This window comes from Petaurus breviceps, unplaced genomic scaffold, assembly GCF_028583685.1.
Source record: "Petaurus breviceps papuanus isolate PSGF00001 unplaced genomic scaffold, PetGlider_PUasm1.0 90760, whole genome shotgun sequence".
In the NCBI taxonomy this organism is placed as follows: domain Eukaryota; kingdom Metazoa; phylum Chordata; class Mammalia; order Diprotodontia; family Petauridae; genus Petaurus; species Petaurus breviceps.
Genome location: NW_027187338.1, coordinates 5526268 through 5545957, shown reverse-complemented (window position 1 = coordinate 5545957; position 19690 = coordinate 5526268). Strand labels below are relative to the sequence as shown.

At 44.5% G+C, this 19690-nt stretch overlaps 1 protein-coding gene across 2 annotated transcripts in view; it reads left to right on the top strand.

The window, feature by feature from the left end:
* The window catches only part of MTF1 (metal regulatory transcription factor 1), a 34141-nt gene extending 14621 nt beyond the window's left edge, over nt 1–19520 (top strand). For both annotated transcript variants that reach the window (XM_069067974.1, XM_069067975.1), the window contains exons 3-11: nt 655–893; nt 2284–2415; nt 4346–4419; nt 5241–5374; nt 7675–7752; nt 9665–9764; nt 10407–10978; nt 12122–12185; nt 13290–19520. In XM_069067974.1, the coding sequence (XP_068924075.1) occupies nt 655–893; nt 2284–2415; nt 4346–4419; nt 5241–5374; nt 7675–7752; nt 9665–9764; nt 10407–10978; nt 12122–12185; nt 13290–13726 (1830 nt within the window). In that variant the 3' untranslated portion in view covers nt 13727–19520. The remainder of the gene's footprint in view (nt 1–654; nt 894–2283; nt 2416–4345; nt 4420–5240; nt 5375–7674; nt 7753–9664; nt 9765–10406; nt 10979–12121; nt 12186–13289) is intronic.
* Nucleotides 19521–19690: the final 170 nt, after the last annotated feature.

Below are 19690 nucleotides of genomic sequence, written 5' to 3'. Positions count from 1 at the left end.
AAATGACAGCCCCATTGTCTTAGTGAGTGATTGTGGCCAGTCTAGTATAATGGGTCTTTCTGAGCTGGGTTGAGCTGTTCCTTAAAAGACCTATAAACAATTTGTTGCTGGCTCTATACTCAAAACATTTCCAGCTTAGGTAAGGCTGCCTTCTAGATCTGGAATCTTACTTGACCTAGCCTTCAAGAATTTAGGTTCAGCTCAGAGAGTAGGATTTTCATGGAGGAATGTCCCAGAAATAACACTAAATTTTCAGATTTAATAGCAAGGAAATAACTTGGATTTCTTGGAAACCATGGTAATGGAGCCTAAGCTGCAGCATCTGCAATCAAGTTTTAAAGACTGGGTGGAATTATGTATGTTCTGTACCACCCTAAGTAATTGGAGAGGCTCATTACCAGATTGACTGAAGGCTGTGGATTTTTTATATGGTATCTCTTGAAAATCATCTAAGACATAGAGGGGCTGTGTTATATGTCAGTGGATGTGACACCTACACCAAAGAGATTGCTGGTCCTTGAAGTGATGAGGTAAGTTATAGCAAGGAGATGTTTCTTTTAGGCATCTTCTGGGAGTGGGACATGGGGAACTCAGGAGTTGTTAGTGGACAAAGAGCCTTTCAACGCCACTGACCAGGCAAGCTTTGTGTGATAGGTGAAGCGGTACCAGTGCACCTTTGAGGGCTGCCCTCGCACCTACAGCACAGCGGGCAACCTTCGTACCCACCAGAAGACCCACCGGGGCGAGTATACTTTTGTTTGCAACCAAGAGGGCTGCGGCAAAGCTTTCCTCACCTCATACAGCCTCAAGATCCATGTGCGAGTACACACGAAGGAGAAGCCATTCGAGTGTGATGTGCAGGGCTGCGAGAAGGCATTCAACACATTGTACAGGTCAGTCCTCTCCCTTCCCCCCAACTTTGCATGAGAGATGTGTTTCTGAATAATTGTGTTTCATCTTCACTCTTTGGAGAGGCAGGCAGCCAGGTGCACAAAGTCAGACAAAGTGGTCACCTTGGTTGGTTTTGCTTAACAGATTTTCATCGTTTCAAGGGTTTGTTGGGTTGAGTGGGAGATAATACTGGGAAATAAGTAGTGTAAACAAGAGACATCTATGAAACTTTAAAACTGTGTAAATGAAATCTTTATAAACTCAAATCATTTGGTAAATGGATCCTTTTTGCTGTGACACAGTTGATACTTCCTAACAAACACCCAGATAAACTTTTTTGCTGATTCCATAGAATACTTGCCCTGAAAAATCAGTTGGTACTAGAGAGGAGGATTACCCCCTTGATTTGGCCAGTTTAGTACTAAAGATAACCATAAACTAATCATTTCAAATGCAGGCTCTTAGCAGTTTCTCAAGTATCTCTTTTGTAAATCCAGATTTTCATATATCTGCTTCTTCAGGTAAGGACTTACCTGTATTCAGTTTTATGTCTCGAAGAGTGTTGTTCTTGCCTCTCGCACTGTCATTTTTAAAAGTCTCTTGGCTCAGAACTGTGTCCTGTGGGGCCGAGGCTTTGTAACTCTTTCTTACCTTACCATGGAGAGCTTCTCTCAGCCACACTGAGAGCTCTCTGCTTTTGGTTCTGAATGGGATGGGAAGGAGGCCGGAGGGGAGACATCATCACCCTTATTTTGGATCTTCTGCTTACTAATAGAAAGCTGTTTTCTCCCTCCCTCCCTTTTTGCCCCTCCCTTCCAGCAGTTCCAGCAGCATATTTTGTCTTTTCTCCAAATCTGATCATGCTTTGGGCTGTCACGGACTAGCTACTGTTAGAAGTAGGGTGGGTGGGGCAGCTAGGTGGTTCAGTGAATAGAGCACTGGCCCTGGAGTCAGGAGGACCTGAGTTCAAATTTGGCCTGAGACACTTAACACAAAACTAGCCCTGTGACCTTGGGCAAGTCACTTAACCCCAATTGCCCTGCCCTCCCCCCTCCAAAAAGCAAAAACAAACAAAGAAACAAACAAACAAAAAGAAGTAGGGTGGGAGAAGGAAGGAGGGAGCTGAGCCAGAGAAAAAATGCTAATGGAGGTACACAGATATAGAGGAGTGTCAGGTGGAGGTGTCTGTACACCCAGAGACTCAAGCCAAGTTCAATATTAAGAAAAACAGCAAGAAAGGGAATCCAGGGAACAATGCAGGTGCTGTTAGTTACTTGTTCATTGTTAATGCCAGCAACCAGTCTCCTTTGTGCATGTGTTGCCCTTCCCAGCTGTATATTAAAGGCATAGAGATATGTGGCATCCCTGAGAATTTTCCTGGCTGTTTTGCAGGCTGAAAGCACACCAGAGGCTGCATACAGGGAAAACCTTTAACTGTGAATCGGAAGGCTGCAGCAAGTACTTCACCACGCTCAGTGATCTGAGGAAGCACATTCGAACCCACACAGGAGAAAAGCCATTTCGGTAGGTTACCTAGTCTGTCACTTCCAGGCCATGGGGCTATTGATCACAGACCAGGTTTCTGCTGGCTTTGTTCATGCATGCTTCGTTCCTCCTTTTTTCAGTTAGGGAAACTTCCTGTAGTCCCTCTGCACCACAGCAGGAACTTGTCCTCCAGTACTGGCCACAAATATCTCGAGGGCACACCTGTACTTGTTGGGGCCAAGAGGGTGGGGATGGCTTATGAAAACAGCTCAAGTTTTGTATTTATCGCTTTGTATTATCTTGTTTGACCATCATGGTAATCCTGTGAAGTAGGTCATACAGTGTTCATTTGATTGTTGAGGAAACTGAAAAGATTTAATAGTAGTTAATATCTTGATAATTTAAATTTTTACAAAGCACTTTCTACATACTATCTCCAGTGGATCCTCCCAAAAACCTTGTGAAGTAGGTTTTATTACAGCCTGAGGTCACACAGCTGCCCTCAGCTTATTTTGGTCAAGATGGTGAACCAGCTTGACTTGATCAGGTTTGGATGGATTGACATTTCCCCTCCAGGGCCCATGCAAACAAATGTATTCTTGGTGTTTGTGTTTGGCTTGACTAAACTTTTATGTGATAGATTTGCAGGATTATTAGAGCTGAGAGAGACCATAGAGGTCCCTGAGACCCAGCCCACTCATTTCATAGGGAACCTAAAGACCCAGAGAGGGGAAAGGACTTCACGCCCATGGTCAGAGACTGACCCCAGAATTTTTGCACTGATAAAAGTCCTAATCTCTTTTCTTTTGTCAGATATCTCAATTTGTAAGAATGTTGTGACTAACCAGTTTTGATTGATTTTATTTTTATTTCATGTTTAGGGCACTCATTTATGTGAATTTGCTAGTAGTTACCTCCACTTCAGTTAATCACCAGACATTCATTAGATGCCTGCTATGTGCCAGGCATTGCGGTTAGAAAAAACTGAAAGTAGTCATTGCTCCCAGGGTGCTTCTATTCCTTTGGGAGGATTAGGCGGGACAACATGCACTTACATAGTAAGTGTATACAAATAAGTAAAAAAGGAAAATAAGTACAAGATAAAATGAAGGTGGTCCAGGGAGGGGAGGGCTAGGACTAGGATGGGGCTGTGGGTATATGGCAGGAATGTTTTCATGTGGAAGGTGCTTCCTGACTTGATCTGGAAGGAAGGGGTGTGCTAGAGAAGGTTCTTGGAGTCAGGAAGACCTGGCATCAGATTCTGCCTCAGACAGTGACTGTGTGTGTGGTCCTGAGCAAGTCATTCACCCTCACAGTGTCTCAGTCACCTCATCTATGAAATAAAGGGGTTTGGACTTGATGACCTCTGGGATCTTTCCAGCTCTCAGTCCGGGTATTGTGATCTAGAATCATGTGGTTCTTTTCAGGCAGAGGCGAAGAGGGAGTGTATTTCAGACCAGGGAAGGAATGTGGAGTGTTGTGTGTGAAGAATAGCAACAAGGCCAGTTTGGCTAGAGTGTAGTGTGAAAGGAAGGAGTCCCATGGAATGAGGTTGAGGCAAAGCTGTGAAGGGCTGAAAAAGCCAAATAGGAGCCAAATATATCTTATCCTAGAGGTACTAGGGAGCCACTGGAGCTTATTAAGGAGGGTAGTAGTGTGGTCAGATCCAGGTATGAGGCAGATCACTCAGGCAGCTGTGTGGATGCAAATGCCATTCTGTAAGTAGTGAATGAAGAGTCTCACTGTGTCATAAAGTTCACAACATTTGTGCCACCCACGGCGAATAGAACTTTTATTTCCTTTGTACCTAATTCCTTCTGAACCCTGATAGGTCCCTGAGTCTTCATTCCACCCCCTTCTCTGAAGGGTTCTGAGCACTAGTGTTGTTGGTGTGCATTTACGTCATTGGTGCTAGATTTCCCTCTTAGCTGATGGTCACTGCTTCTTTGTGTTTAAATGATTTGTTTAGGTGTGATCATGATGGCTGTGGGAAGGCATTTGCAGCAAGCCACCACCTTAAAACACACGTCCGAACACACACTGGTGAGTTCGTTTTTTTAAATCTGTCTTGATTTTTTGAACTAAATGTAATGACAGTATGATCCCAATTGTTTAGATACATTATCTCATCTGTTCTTCCTAATAGCCCAGTGTGTTAGGTGTTAGTCAGTATCGTTATTTCCATTTGACAGATAAGGAAACTCTGGGGTCAAAGCCTTGCCCAGGGTCACAAAACTAGTAAGGAAGTAGAGTCAGGACCTGAACTCAGGTCTTTTGATTCCCAGCTTTCTGTTGTTAATGGTCAACTCTATATAATTGTGCAGAAGTAGAGAGCAAGGCTGATTAGTGTAGTCTCCCCCATGGATATGTGACTTTCAAAGGTAAGATCACAGAACTTGGAACTAAAAGAGGCCTTGGAGATGATGTTGTTTGTATTTTATAGAGGATGAAACTGGAGTTCGGAGGGAAGGGACTTGCCCAGGGTCACACATAGACCAACAGTGGTAGAACTGGGCTTGTGCTAACTTCTGTGGGGAACTACTGTTTCTACTCTATCCTGTGGTTTCTTCAGTAATAAATATCCCCAAGAGATAGGAGAACTGCAAGAGTTCCCATAAAATAGAACCCAGGAAGACTTGCTTGTTTTTAATTTTTGGAATGCTGGGCTATGTTCAGAGCTTTGTCCATTCAGAGCTTATAGTGGGAGGTGGTTAGAACTTGATCCAGGAAGCTTTCCACATTCTTCCTGCCTGGAACACTGAGTACCCAAATGAGTCCGTATTTCCTTTAGTCAGTTGATGGGGAGCAAAATCCATTTAGGATAAAACTAACCTAGGGTAAAAATAACTTTGTCCTTCCTTCAGGTGAAAGACCCTTCTTCTGCCCCAGTAATGGCTGTGAGAAGACATTCAGCACTCAGTACAGTCTCAAAAGTCATATGAAAGGTCATGATAACAAAGGACATTCATATAATGCACTTCCAAATAGCATGTCCGAGGTATGGCATTCATTGCTCCATTTCCTTTGCTTTTCTATGCTTTGATCTCTGTAATACAGATACTTTTTAGCTGCTTTGTGTAATGTGGAGGTAAACATGTTTTAAAGCTTGTTCTTTCACCAAATTTCTGTTGATGAGAGGGTAGCAAATGGTCAAGCTGGATGTGCCTTTGATAGGGAAGAGAATCCTAAAATTCACCTAGATTGAATTTATGTGATACTTTATGGTTTATATGCTACTTCGTGATTTACAAAGTATCTCCCTCATTTAACAATGGGAGGCAGTAGTAGATTACTATCTTCTTTTATAGGTTCGGGAGTATGTAATCAAAGTCAAGTGACTCACCCCAGTGACCCCTCGCTAACAAAGGGAAGGCCTGGGGCCCCCATCCCAGTGTGTAGTGTTCACTGTTTTCCCTGCTCCTTCTGTGGTTGGCTGGGGCTCATTCTGGGCCTTTGTAAAATGAGGCTCTTCATTCTTTGCTGCTTTCATGGGCTGCTCTGCAATTTTTAATGCACTGACTTTAAAAAATATTTTTTATAATTTTTTTTTTTTTGGAGAGGGGAAGGCAGGGCAATTAGGATTAAATGACTTGCCCAAAGTCACACAGCTAGTAAGTGTCAAGTGTCTTAGGCCAGATTTGAATTCAGGTCCTCCTGACTCCAGGGCTGGTGCTCTATTCACTGCATCATCTAATTTCCCCCTATTATTTTTATCTGTCACATATTTTCAAATCTGTTTCTCTCCTTCCCAGAGAGGAGGTTGTAATATTGGAAGGGGAGGAGGGGGAATATTACAGCAACACTAACTAGGAGCCCTGCTGCCTCCACTAGCATGTGTTTATGCCCGTAGTCCCCTGCCTCTACAGAGAAGGGAGCAAGGTATATCTTCTATCCTTCAGGGCCATGCGTGGCCATTATAACTACATAGCCTTCAGTGACAGAGAATGGAGTAGAGCGTTGACTTTCCCAGGGGAGTTTTTTGGTGCTTTGTAGTCCTTCCTTTTATCTGTAGAGTCTCCCTTGTTCTGTTCATGTTCTAGCATTGAAGGGTTTATGAGGAGCCTCAGAAGGCTCCAGTCTGGTGTGCTCATTCCCAGAGGGCAGAACCAGGAGCTGGAAACTGAAGGGGCACATACATCAATTTCTGTGCAGCATCAGGAAAACCTGTTTTAAATAAACAGGCTGCTTCAGCAGATGTTAAGTAAATGCCACATCTTTGGAACAAGCAGGGTGATGACTGTTGCTCATCAAGCATTTTTTTAAAGCACTTACTATGTTCTTGACATTGGGCTAAGTGTTGGGGATACAAAGAGCCTCTAAGCTTCTGGAGGGGGGCAGCTAGGTGGTACAGTGAATAGAAAACCGGCGTTGGAGTTAGGAGGACCTGAGTGCAAATTTGGCCTCAGACACAACACAAAAAACTAGCCGTGTGACCTTGGGCAAGTCACTTAACCACAACTACCCTCCAAAAAGAAAAAAAATTGAATAAATAAAAATAAGCTTCTGGAGGGAAGGAATTTTTTTTTTACCTTTCTTTGTTTCCTCAGTGCTTAGCCTGGTACCCAGCCTAGTAGATGCTTAATAAATGTTTGTTGATTGACTAATGTAATAGAGGAGACAACATTTGCATAGATATGCACAGATACATAGAGTAGGTAGAAGATATGCTTAGAGAAAGAAGTTCTCCTGCATAAGGTGGTGTTTGAATTGAGTTTCAAAGGAAGCCAGAGAAGGAGGAGAGCAGGGAGAGAGCATTTATTGTTAGAAGGACCTGTGTTCTAGGTTTAGAACCTCAGAGGTCCCTCCTAACTCGAATATTTTGTGATTCATTATCAGTGTTTCATCAAGCTCAGCCCCAGAATGTTGGCTCCCTGTAATGAATCATTCTGACCACAGCAGTTTATGAAGTGTGTCATCTTATAGAGGGTGGAAGCGTCTTATGAGGACCAGCAACAGGGAGCCCCCACCCAGATGAAATCAGACTCTTTAGAAGTCTCTCTCCTCCAAAGCAGGAGATTGCTTTTTGTGGTGATGGGCAGAGTCCGTTGGGTCATTCATTGGCTGTATTGAAGTGGTTCATAGCTCCACACATCAACGAACTGCTGCCCTGAAGCACAGTTCATATTGTGCTACGGAAACCTGTTTGCGCAATGTGTTTTTATAAAGGGTTAGTCAGGTTTCTAATTAAGTGACTTTCTTTTTGGTAAGTGAAAGAAGCCCATATGACTTTGGAGTAACACTTGCTCCTGGGAATTACATCAATAAATGTTGATTAGGGTTTTTTTTCCAACACTGCAGGACACAAACCACTCACTTTGTCTGAGCGACTTGAGCCTCAAATCCAAGGATTCTGAGCTACGAGAAAATTCCAATACAGTAAGTATACTTTTCATCCATTAAGATATATGGATATACGAGAGCAGTGTCAAAACAAAACCCCAAAACAGACACACTAGTATGGGCCTTCCTCTGAACTTGGTTGGCCTCCATTCTTTCATCATGGCTATTTGCCTTTCTGTGCAATTCTGATCTTGGGTTGCCAGTGCAGTGCCTCTCTAATCAGAAGCCTCTGATTTGGTCCTCTTCTGAGGGCCTCCCCCCACTGGGTAATTTAGAACCTTTATTCATCAAATATTTGTAAGGATATATATGTGGTACTTCTCTTATATGACAGGGTGCTTTTCAATGATTGATTTTGGTGACATTGTGTTGAAGGAAAGCTTTGAGAGGCCTCCCCATTTCCTCTAGAGATGAGGCATTCTTGGCCTCAGCTCTGATGGCCATAATTTGCTGTTACAATTAGGAAATATTCCCACCATCCCAATGAATTTTCACCTTCACAAACCTTTACCTTCAGTCAGTGCTTATACAGGCTGTTTGGTGCAGTTCTCAGAATCATATTAAAGTCCCTCTTCCTTTTGAAGACTTGATTCTTCGGGTGATTTTTTTTCCCATTTGAAGAAGTCATATGGAGTAGCAGTGGGCCAAAAAAATTCATCTCCCACTGATAAGCCTTCTGGTAATGAACCTGCCCATTGCTGGGCTTGCCCTTGGCTGCCAGACTCATGAGCCTCTGCCAGACCTTTTTAGCGCAGTCAGGCCTGCCAGCACATGTGCTCTTTTGGCACAGCCTTGGAGAGTCCAGGGTTTTCTCTAGCCCTCAAGTCGTCAGAAGAAGGCTTGGTTATATGTGTTGTGATACAAAATGAACAGACATTAACAACATGGCTGAAGGGATTCAAGTAGATTGATGGTCTAGATGACCATGGGTCAGGGATGTGATAGAAGGGATTCAGCACTGGTAGGAGGTTAGACTCTATGCTGAGGTACCTGAATACCTTGGATTCCAGTATCTTCTTGTAATCTTTTAGATCATCTTAAGTGGCCCTAACTAGAGCTTTGCCTTACTGAAGAATGTTTTCCAGAGCCCTGAGGCCACCAGGCAGGGTAGATATTAGGCACTGGACTGGTAAACACCCACTTCTACCACAGCTCCTGAGAGGTGATAGAAAAAGTCTACCTCTCCCCCGAAATTGCCTGACCCTGATAAGCTCCTTCTTGATTGTTTTTTTTTTTTTTTTTGCTTTTTGGAGGGCAATTGAGGTTAAGTGACATAAGTTTTTGTGTTAAGTGTCTGAGGCCGGATTTGAACTCAGGTCCTCCTGACTCCAGGGCCAGTGCTCTATTCACTGCACCACCTAGCCTCCCCTACAAAGCTCTTTCCTGATTAATAAAGATCATAGGAACAATGAAGTGAGTGGAAGCCAGGAGAGTGCTACAGAAACCTGGGATAGGCCATGTGGTGGGAAAGCTGGGACCCTGCTTCAGGCTCCAGAACAGACTGATGTGATTCTTGCTGCATGAGATACAGAAAGAATAGTGGGCTAGAAATCTGGAGACCTGGGTTTTAGTCTGTGCTCTGCCACTCACCTCCTTTATGATTGTAGGCAAGTTACCCAGTCATGCCCATGGTCCTAGGGATCATGGGTTTAGCAATTGGAAAGAATGTTAGAGACCATTTAGTGTAACTTGCTAATTTTACAAATAGGGAAACTGGCCCACAGAGGAGGTGTGACTTCCTCAGGACTACAGAGGTAGTAAGAGGCAGAGGAAGGGGGAGGAGAGAGAAAGAAAAAGCCCTAAGCTAGAATTCAAAGGCAGATTTCCAGATGCAGCCTTCTTCAAAGGCCCATCCCCTCCAAAGTCCATGCTTTGGAGCTCTAACAAGTATAAGCAGAAAACCTTCGTTTTTATTCCCACTCACATTTTGGCATGTTTCCTTTCCTAGACTCATGGCCAAGACCTTAGCACAATTTCACCAGCAATCATCTTTGAATCAATGTTCCAGAACTCAGATGATATTACCATCCAGGAAAACAAGCAGACAGGTTTGTTCCTTAACTGAGCATGGGTTTGGTCAGGTTGATGGGTTTCATGTTTAGTGTTGGCTTTCTAAGGTGGGGCCTGTCAGCTCACAAGACCTCAAGGACCCTTTTCAAAAATCCCTGGCTTTTTGAAGTACTCCTCCATAGAACTGTTATGCTTGAAAAGCAGAGCTGTGTTTTTTGTTTTTTTTAAGAACAAATGGTACTTGCTCTGGGCGCATCACACCCATATTTGAGGAAGAGGCAGAGGCAGGCTAGGGCCCCAGACATGTTAGTGTTACTGACCTGGATTCGATTCTCTGAAAAGCCTCCTCTCCAGGGTCAGCAGGTCTGCCTATCACTCCTGCTCCAGAAGGGCAGGCCAAGCATAGAAGCCCAGGACATTTCTAAGCAAAGCTTCAGTACTTGAGATTTCTTTGCTTAGGCAGAGGGCTTCAGATTTCAGGATTAAGGTTGCCAGTGGAGCTCGTGACCCTGGCCACCTTTCCCTGAGGCAAAAAGCAGAAGCCACCTGCAGGCAGGGGTTCTGGGGAGGGGCTGTGACTGCCGCAGGTGTCCCAGTGACTGCTCTGTGTGTGTTGGCGGGGAGGGAGGGCCAGGTTTGGGAGATGCAGTGCATACATTCTTATTTCTTTTTCTTGCCAGCTGCCTTGATTGAAAATTTTAATGGTGATACAGAGTCAGTCACCGCTGTTCCACCCTCCACGGGAGATTCAGCATCTTTATCTCTTCCACTTGTACTGCAGCCTGGCATCTCCGAGCCTTCCCAGTCTGCACTACCTGCCTCCACACCGCCCGCTCCTCCTCCTCTGACTGCTCCCTCCATAGGAACTGGTTCCCAGCCAGCTGCATTTGGGACCCCCCCTGCTATTTTACAGCCTCCAGAAGGGCCAGTTGCCCACAGCACACAGTTTGCTGCTAATCACCAAGAGTTTCTTCCACACCCTCAGCCGCCGCAGCCCCTCGTGCCAGGACTTTCTGTAGTTGCTGGGGCTCCCCCAGTAACAGCGGCACCACCAACTACAACTGAGGCTATGCCAGCTCTGGTTCAGACTCTGCCTCTGGGGGCCACCCCTGTTCTGACGAGCAATCCCACCATAACCATCACCCCAACTCCCAGCACGGCTATTCTGCAGTCCAGCATAGTTATGGGAGACCAGAATCTACAATGGATACTCAATGGTGCAACTGGCCCTCCCCAGAACCAAGAGCAAATTGTGAGTACCAGACACTGAGTCTGAATATATAAAGCATGTGGAGGGATTTGTACATGGAACAGTAGAATCCTGAATCCTCAAGGGAAGGAGACTTTCCAGATCAGCTCCTTGAGATTAGGGCTGGTTCCCTTTTTAGACATTGTTCTTAACATCTAGCATGGTTCCTGGCTCATAGAAGGTGCTTTAATCAGTGTTCATTGACTGACTGCTTGATCAGCTAGCCCGATCTAATTTTATGATGAGATGTCTTGGAGAGGTTTCATAACTTACCTAGGGTCACAGGGGGTAAATTAATTTGCAGGTAGTAAGTATCAGAGCTGAGATTTGAACCTAGGTCTTCCAACTCTGGATCCAGTGATCTTTGTATTAGGCTCCAAGATCTTTCATTAGAACCCTATTCAAGAACACATTCATACTCTTTCTTACTCATTTTTTCTATGATAGGGGGATGTAAATCTCAGAGAAGGTTGCAAAGACAACACCTTTAAATTTGGTCCTAGTTATTTGAAGAAATACCCTGCCTTTGGTTTATCCTCTTCAAATACAGCCTGAAAATAACTCTCATAGAACATGTTTCCTCCTTGAGACAAAGCCAGGCTGCTAGAAAAGGCCCATTCTTAACACCTGCTCCGAGGACCCTGACCCTGACAGCATCTGCTCTGTCCTTTTAGAACCTTTCTGAGAGTGTTTTTAGAATTTTTTTTTTTGGGGGGGGGGGAGGTAGGGCAGTTGGGGCTAAGTGACTTGCCCAAGGTCACACAGCTAGTTTTTTGTTAAGTGTCTGAGGCTAGATTTGAACTTAGGTCCTCCTGATTCCAGGGCCAGTGCTCTATTCACTGCACCACCTAGCTGCTCCTGAAAATGTTTTTATAAAATGTCTCAGCTGGTTGAAGCCATCTAGTCCCATCCATCCTTCCCTGAATTCATGTCCTTTAGAAGTGGTTTTCTATCCTGCTTGACCCTCAGAGCATTATTAGCAGGCTCGTGCCTGCACGGTGAGTTCAGAAACATAGATGAACATGGCCTCCATTTGGATGGATTCTGGTAGCTCGGTTCTGGGTGGCCGCAGTCAATGGGGAAGGACTGGCTTCTTTGTACATCTCCTCTGTTTTGGTTGTCATAAATGGGATTTTTTTTTTTCAGCAACAAGCTTCTAAGGTAGAGAAAGTGTTTTTTACCACTGCAGTCCCTGTTGCTGGCAGCGCAGGTAAGTGTATTGCCTCTTACTTCCCAGAGAAAGTCTACCCCTTGGAACATGAGTGCTTGTCTTGTTGACTTAGCCAGCTTTGCAGTTTTATTATATTTCATTAGCATCAGTCAACTCAGCATTATATCCTGCTTGCTTAGAACCTAAATGGTCTTCATTTTTCATTGGTAAAACTTGAAAAGCCCTGTGCTTGTGCCTTTAGCCTTGTAATTTTCAGTTTTATGATGGAAGCAGGTTCTTTCTTTGTCCAAACCAGAAAGTTTATGAATCTCAGTTTATTGTTGAGGAAAGGGCAAGTGTGAGCTCCGTAATTAATACCTTGGTGCTCAAATCTCCCTTCCCCATAAAGCCTCGCTAAGGATTGTACACATATCAGACTTTGGCCAGAATTATCGCCATTATTTCTTAAATGATGGGGTGTTTTGCTGTGTATCTTGTGAGATGTTTTGTATCTGTTATCTCATTTGTTCCTTACAACAGCTGCATAAGGGGAATGCTGCACCTATCATTCCCTGAGGCTTAGAGGGAGGAAGTACTTTGTGTAGGGTCATATTAGAGTTAGGAGTAGAGCTTGTAACTGGAACCTTGGTCTCTTGACTTCCAGGCCATTGTTCTTCCTGCTTCCCCTGCTGTCTCCCATGTAGAAGACAGTGACTACACCTGCTTCCATGACATTCCACCTGTCCTTGTATGTGAGAGGCAAGGTGTTCGAGAGGCTGGTTAACCTTTTAGTTGTAGAGAAGGTTCTGTCTTAATATTCATAGAAGCAGTTTCCTTCCCTTCCCTTTTCTTACTGTACCTAGTACCTCTGAAATCACAGGTCAAAAAAAAAAATCACCCAAAACCAGCAGTAGCAGCAAAACTACAGGTTTCCAAATTCAGCAGCCAAGAACGTTCTTAGCCTTTTAGTAGCATATGCCTCTTGGAGATCCTGCTAAAGTCTGTGACAAACCCTTTCAGGATGAGGATGAGGAATGTTACATTTTAGTCCCCCTCCCCCCCCCAGCAGTCTATTGAGGTTTCTGGAGCCCAAGTTAAAAACCCCTGCTCCATGTTCTCCTCCCACTAGAGCAGCGACCTTTCTTCCCCTTTGCTCTTTCCCAGGGAGCTCTGTGCAGCAGATTGGCCTCAGTGTTCCTGTGATCATCATCAAACAGGAGGAGGCCTGTCAGTGCCAGTGTGCCTGCCGAGACTCTGCCAAGGACCGGGCTGCTGGCAGCAGCCAGAGGAAGGGCTGTTCCTCACCACCTCCTCCAGAGCCCAGCACTCGGGTCCCTGATGGCCCATCCCTACATCTACCCCCTCAGACTTTTCCGCCTTCTGCCCCATTGTCATCATCCTCTTCTTCCTCCTCCCCTTCTGGCAGCCGGAGTAGACAGGCAGAGAACCCTTCAGACTCTCAGACTGAGTCGTTAAGTGCCATGGACGTATCAGAGTTCTTGTCCCTCCAGAGCCCGGACACCCCTTCCAACCTGATTCCCATCGAAGCACTACTGCAGGGGGAGGAGGATATCGGCCTAGCCAGCAGCTTTGCTAAATGAAGCGCCCTTGGCTCGCTTCCTTCTGAGCAGAGCTGGAAGAACAGATGGCCTCCATCTGGGGGTCAGAAGTTTGAAGGATGAAGAGGTTTGCTGTTGGGAAGTTGTGCTTCTCAGACATCATTTCTTGATTCCCATCCCAGGAATGTCCATTTTAAGGAACCGATCTTTGGAGAAAAAACAACAACAAAAAACAAACAAAAAAACAAAAACAAAAAAAAGCTAAGTTATAAATGAACTATTTTGGCTGCACTGTATGTCACTTTTGCTTATTGTCATGTGAACATGGAAATTAAGGTTACTCGTATGCATAAAAATTCGAAATGGAAACGGGTGTGGTTTCCATCCATTTTGGAGTGTTTATTACTTGTATTGGGCATCTGCAGTTTTGGTAGTGTGGTCTCATTACAATTCTTGGGGTAGCTCTCTTCCCCAGGTAGATTCTGGGTAGATTTGAGACTAAGCCACAAACTGGAGTGCAGGCCACCAACCCCAAAGAGGGGGAAGAGTGGCCGTAGAGGAAGAAGCTGTGTGTGTGTTGGGCAGGACTCACGTATGGTTGGTGTGTGGCAAGGAGCCTCAGGGAAGGCTGAGGCCAGTGGCTGCAGAGACAGGGACTCGGAGAGCCTGATGTGTGGCTTGGGGCCCAGACGGGGCACTGACTTCTGTTGGGTAGAAGACCAGCACTAGGATGTGTCGCGTGTTCAGGATGGACATTAGCAAAGTAGTCACGGTTCCTTTGTCTCCTTGGCTGTTCCAGGATCTCTCTTGGCTGTTGGGAGTTATAGGTTGTGGTGCCTTTCAAGGAGAGAAAGGATCCCTGTTTGTACCTTTGAGCTGACTACAAAGTTTGGTGTAGAGTCTCTTTGTTGACTTATGCCCTCTCTTGGGCCACTTGACCTTTGCAGAGCAAAGGTGGGCCAACTTTGTCAGGACAAGGTGAGGGCTGAAGGGAGTCTTCAGCTGGAGTGGAATTGCCTGGGTAGGCTGCCCTAGTTGGGGTCCTGGTTCAGCGAATCAGCTGCTTCTTGTCTGGTTTTGCCCTGTATTCTTATTAATGCAAACGAGTATCATTTCTTTGTTGACATGTGCAACATAGCTTAGTAATTTGATATGAAAACTATGATCTTCTAACCTACTCAGGGTAAAGTAAAGCAAAATAAAAAAAACTCCCCCTTCCACCAAAAAGCCTGAAGTGTTGCAATAAGGTTTTTTTTTTTTTCATTTGGAATGTTTTGTTATGTTTCATTATATAAAAAAAGAAAAAAAGAAAAAAGTTTGATCTTTATAGAATTTTATCCACTTCTCTCTGGCTATGGCTCCAAGTCATTTCATTTAAGAACAGTATCTTACAGTTTTTGTTGTTTTATGTCAAGGAGCTCTTGTGACTTAGTCATAAAGAATGGTAACATCTTTGCCCATAGAATTCAGAAATTTAGTTCCACCCGGCACATAGGCCGGGCCTTCTGCCTCCTCTGTAGTCCTTTTCCTTCCTGCTTCCTATTTGGAGGGAGTAGGATGTCCCACGAGCCAGAGTATACCGCAGACCCCATATATGTAGGCCAAGGACAACTAAGAGTTTACCTTCTTCCTTCTTTCAAGGGCTCGAGTTCCTCATTGACCCCTAGCCACCAAATGACCACAAAGATATATTTGCCTCTTTCATTTCCCAAGCCAGCATTCAGGGACAGCCATGTAGGTGCCCAGGGCAGTCAGTTTGATCTCTGAGCTTCAGGCTGTTCAGAGATTCCCTGCCCCTTCCCTTCTCCCTACCCCACCCCAGGAAAGGTGGTTATTGTTGTGAAGAGAAAAGTAAGGTTTAATCAGGTGAATTATTTGCCTTTCTAGGAATAATGAAGCAAAGGCTGAAAAGTAGTTGAAAAGGGGAGTAAATGAAGTCTTATCTCCCAGAAAGGGGGGATGGGGACTTCCTGTTACTGCAATGTGGTACATCCAGTAATACCATTTTGTGTATAGAAGTATCAATACTTGATTGCAATAGAAAGGCTTCCTTGAAGGAGCTGAACCTATGCTATCTTTGCAACTGTCCATGCTGTTTTATCAACAGCTCAAAGACCCCCTCCACCCTTGCCCCCCTCTACACACACACACCACACACACACACATACACATACACACACACACACACACACACACACACACACACACCCTCTTTTACAGCTGAGACTATTCTATTCTGCTCATGTCCAGGGGGATGAGGGAGGAGCTACAAAGTATTGGGCTACACCCTTCCATCCCATTCTGAATCTGAACAGACCAAGCTCCTTCTCCAATAAGATTATGGCTCATTGAGGATTCAGGCCTGGACCCAGAAACATTAAGGAGGCCTATTAAAAACTGTCCCTTTTCATAGTCACGTCATTATTTTCTAGATGGTTTTCTAGGTGCCAACTCTTGTCATCTTCACAGATCTGCCTGAGCTGAGCAGGGGAGCAGGAGGATTGTACAAATCCACACACTGTGGCTCAGATGAACAGACTTTTCCAGTTGAACAAGTTAAGGTTTTGTCACTCGGTGATGACCTTAGGGTTGGTCAGGTAGATCATAGAAACCTCACAATCATTAAACAAGAAGTTGTCCAGATGACAGTGATCAGAGTTCTTAAGTCCATCTTTTGATAAATCAGGAATCCCTTTAAAATGATGTTGATGATGAGCAGACTTATGAGGCAGGGTAATTTGCCTGAGAGGGCAGTCTTCTCTTCCAGTCTCTTTAAGTTCCTATGGATATGAAAGAAACTCCCTTCTTGTCTACGTGAACTCTTTGGGCTGGGCGTCCTCTCCAAGCTAGGCCCCTGACAAGGGTAAGGTGCCTTGGACCCAGAGAGGAGCAAGCTCAGAGTTGAACTGGGACCAGAAAGACCCTTCGGTGGGAGTTTGGGTTCTTCAACTTGTGAGACGGGGGTCCCCATAGAGACTGCAGAGGGTAGACTTTAGAAGAAAAGGCTGCACCTATAGGTTGGAATTGCTCATGGGTCTCATGGCCTAGAAGGGTAATTGAGGCATGCCTTATCTCACTGCTTCTTTAATGATTGCTTCATACCATGGATTGGAGTTTTTAGGCTGAGGTGGTTGGCAAGGAAAGTCAGCCTTGGCGGGCACCACCAAGCTGCCTTAAACTGTGTTCTCAAACTGGACTGCGCTCCAGATTCAGTGACAACCAGCACTGCCGGTCCTCAGAGGTTATGTGTATGTTTGTGTGTGTGTATGTGTGTCATTGTGTGCATGCATGCAAGCTTGTGTACTTGTGCCCATCCATGAAGAGTCTCCTTCTGGAATAAGCAAAAAAAAGAGGGGGAGGGAATATGATGGGGAGAGGCCTCCTAGCTCCTCACCATGGGGCTGCTCACCTCTTGGGGAACCACTGGTTTGGTCACTAGGGTTGGGGTTATTTATTGAGTTCTGCCTTTTCCAGAAGGAGTTCATGGTACATAGGAAGGAGACGTGAAGTGTAGAATCCTCAAGGGGTCAGAGAACCCCAGGAAGGAATCCTCTAGGTGTACCTATGGCTTGGAGGGTCAGGATGAGGACCTACAGACTGGTTTGGAATAATGGAGGCTAAGGTTTCATTGGAGAGACTTGGTACAATGCTGAATGTTTCCAGAGAGATGAGTTTGCAGAACCTCATACTGGTATTTAAAAAAAATAATAAAAATTAAAAAGCACTTTAGGTTATGTTATCCTTAACCCGATTGCTGCAATTTCTTTTGTATATATATTTTCCACAAAGTTTTATTTTTTTTCTCTGAGAAAATGGAGGTGTGAAGAGAAAAGCACTTACGTTGGTGCAATACTTGTAGTTTGGTGGATGTTACCCCACGCAGACCCTGCCTTGGCCTGGCCCAGGCTTGGTGTTGCTCAGTTTCACAACATGGTGCCCTGTCTGTAAGGAAACACTATTATGCATTCCTAGCAACTAACTATGAAATCTATGCAAACCCTCTCCCTGCTCCCTGGGCTGAAAGGGGGAGAGGGGCTCTCCTCTGAAGAGCTGCTCATCACTTTTCCCTTGGCCCATTTGGAGATCACCCCCCTACACAGACACAGCCTCTTTTCAGCTGCAGTTCACTGTCTTTCTCCTGCCCTGGGAGGGCAGTGAGAAAAGCTTAAAGGGAAGGGACAAGTTGGTCTTGGGGCAGAACTTTGCACCTTCTAGACTTTTATATTGGCAATCAGGGCCATTGTCTTGTTATAAAGACTCCTACAGAGTCAGGGAATTCATTGGATTTTTGTAACTGCAGCAGCACTGTTAAATGTCTTACTGGACTTCCAATCACAAATATTTGTATCTAGGAAGAAAGAACCATTCCCAGCTCTCTGATGTGTAGCTCTCCTTTTCCCTTCTCTTTGTCCACAAAAGGAAACTCTTTCAGTGTTCACTGACTCCAGTAAACTGAGCTGTAGCATTCACCTCAGCCTTGTCAGGTGACTTATCAGAGGTGGAGGACAGCCCTTAGGCCTTTAATTTCCTCTTCTCATTGGAAAATTAGTTCAGACGAATAGTCTTAAAGTAAAATTCCGACCAAAACGGGCTGTTTCCTGTAGAGCAAATCTCCAAGTGACTTCTATGGGCAAACTAGGGAGTTGACCCTTCCTCATTTTGAGGAAGGGAGGGAGAGAGCAAGAGGAAATGATACCTATATTTCTGATTGGTTAAGTCTTCATTTGGAATGTTCCCTTTGACATATTTGGGGGGAATTTTTTCCCAATGTGATCCATAGTTTTTAAGGTGATGATTGTGGGCTGGGCTAATCCTAATTTTTGGTATTTTGTCTCACTGTATCTCCTGTTCTACAGTTGGATTCTGTCTGCACTGAAAATGCAAATTAAACTGGATATTGATGTCAGAATGTATGAAGTCTAAGCTTTTGTTCTTGTCTCCAGATTTCTAAGCCTGATCTGTTGTGTTCCCAGTAGGGTCTGCTGGGCTTCTCCTACAGAGGGCCCTTTAAATTCAATGCAGCTTCTGCTGTTCTGTTACAGGAAATTTTTTCATATGACACTTTTCAGCAGCATCAGGCAGGGCTGGGGGCAGGAGGTGGGATGGTGTGGATGGTTTTTTCTTTTTGTTTTTCTCAATATCCTTGTTACCTGCAACTGTGGTACAAAGTCACAGCCTTCTCTTAGCCTCTCTCCTTTCCTGGCCTTGTGCCTGCTGGAGGCTGCAGCTCTTTCTGCCTGACTCAACCACCCACATCCAATATTGTAATATTCTGGAGATGGAGAGAGTATTATTACAGGGAACCAGCAGGTTCCTTGGGGATGTGGGGGGGTGGGGGGAGGGAGGAGGACTCCGAGCTCCTCTTTGGGAGGAGGCCAGGAGGAGGCCTTCTGCTGTGACTCCAGCCTAGATCAGCCAGCCAGGCACTGAGACTCTCCGTCGTTTTCACTTCTAACACACTTATCATAGGCCCAAGCTTTCGGTAATGGTTTTTAAAATCCCGGATATCAGTTTTATTAGGATTATGTAAACGTCTATATCAAAGGAATTTATTTAAATATGAAACATGGGAACAACTGACTTCCACTGAGCAATGTGAAAATGTTAGTTACAGGTTCAGTACTTCCAAAGGAAGAACCCTCCAAACCCAAAAAATGAGTAAATATGAATTTGTATTTTTGAAGAATGTGAAATAATGGTGTTTGCTTAATTGCTCATTTTGTATAAAGTTAATATTGTACTTTACAAATCTGCTAAGAAGTGGAAATTTAACTTTTTGGAATTGAAAAAAGCAATATTAAATACTAATGAAATCCTAATTAAATGATTATTTAAATTTGGTAGTGTCAATGGCATTTTTTTCACCTAAGTGATACTATCTTCCAAATCCTGCTACCTCAGTCACATTGTTGGAAGTTTATGGGCCTTTGCCAAATAAACGTTGCCTTTGTTTGGGAGACCCCAGTAGCATCCAGTTTACCACTTAAATCACAACTGAGCTATTTC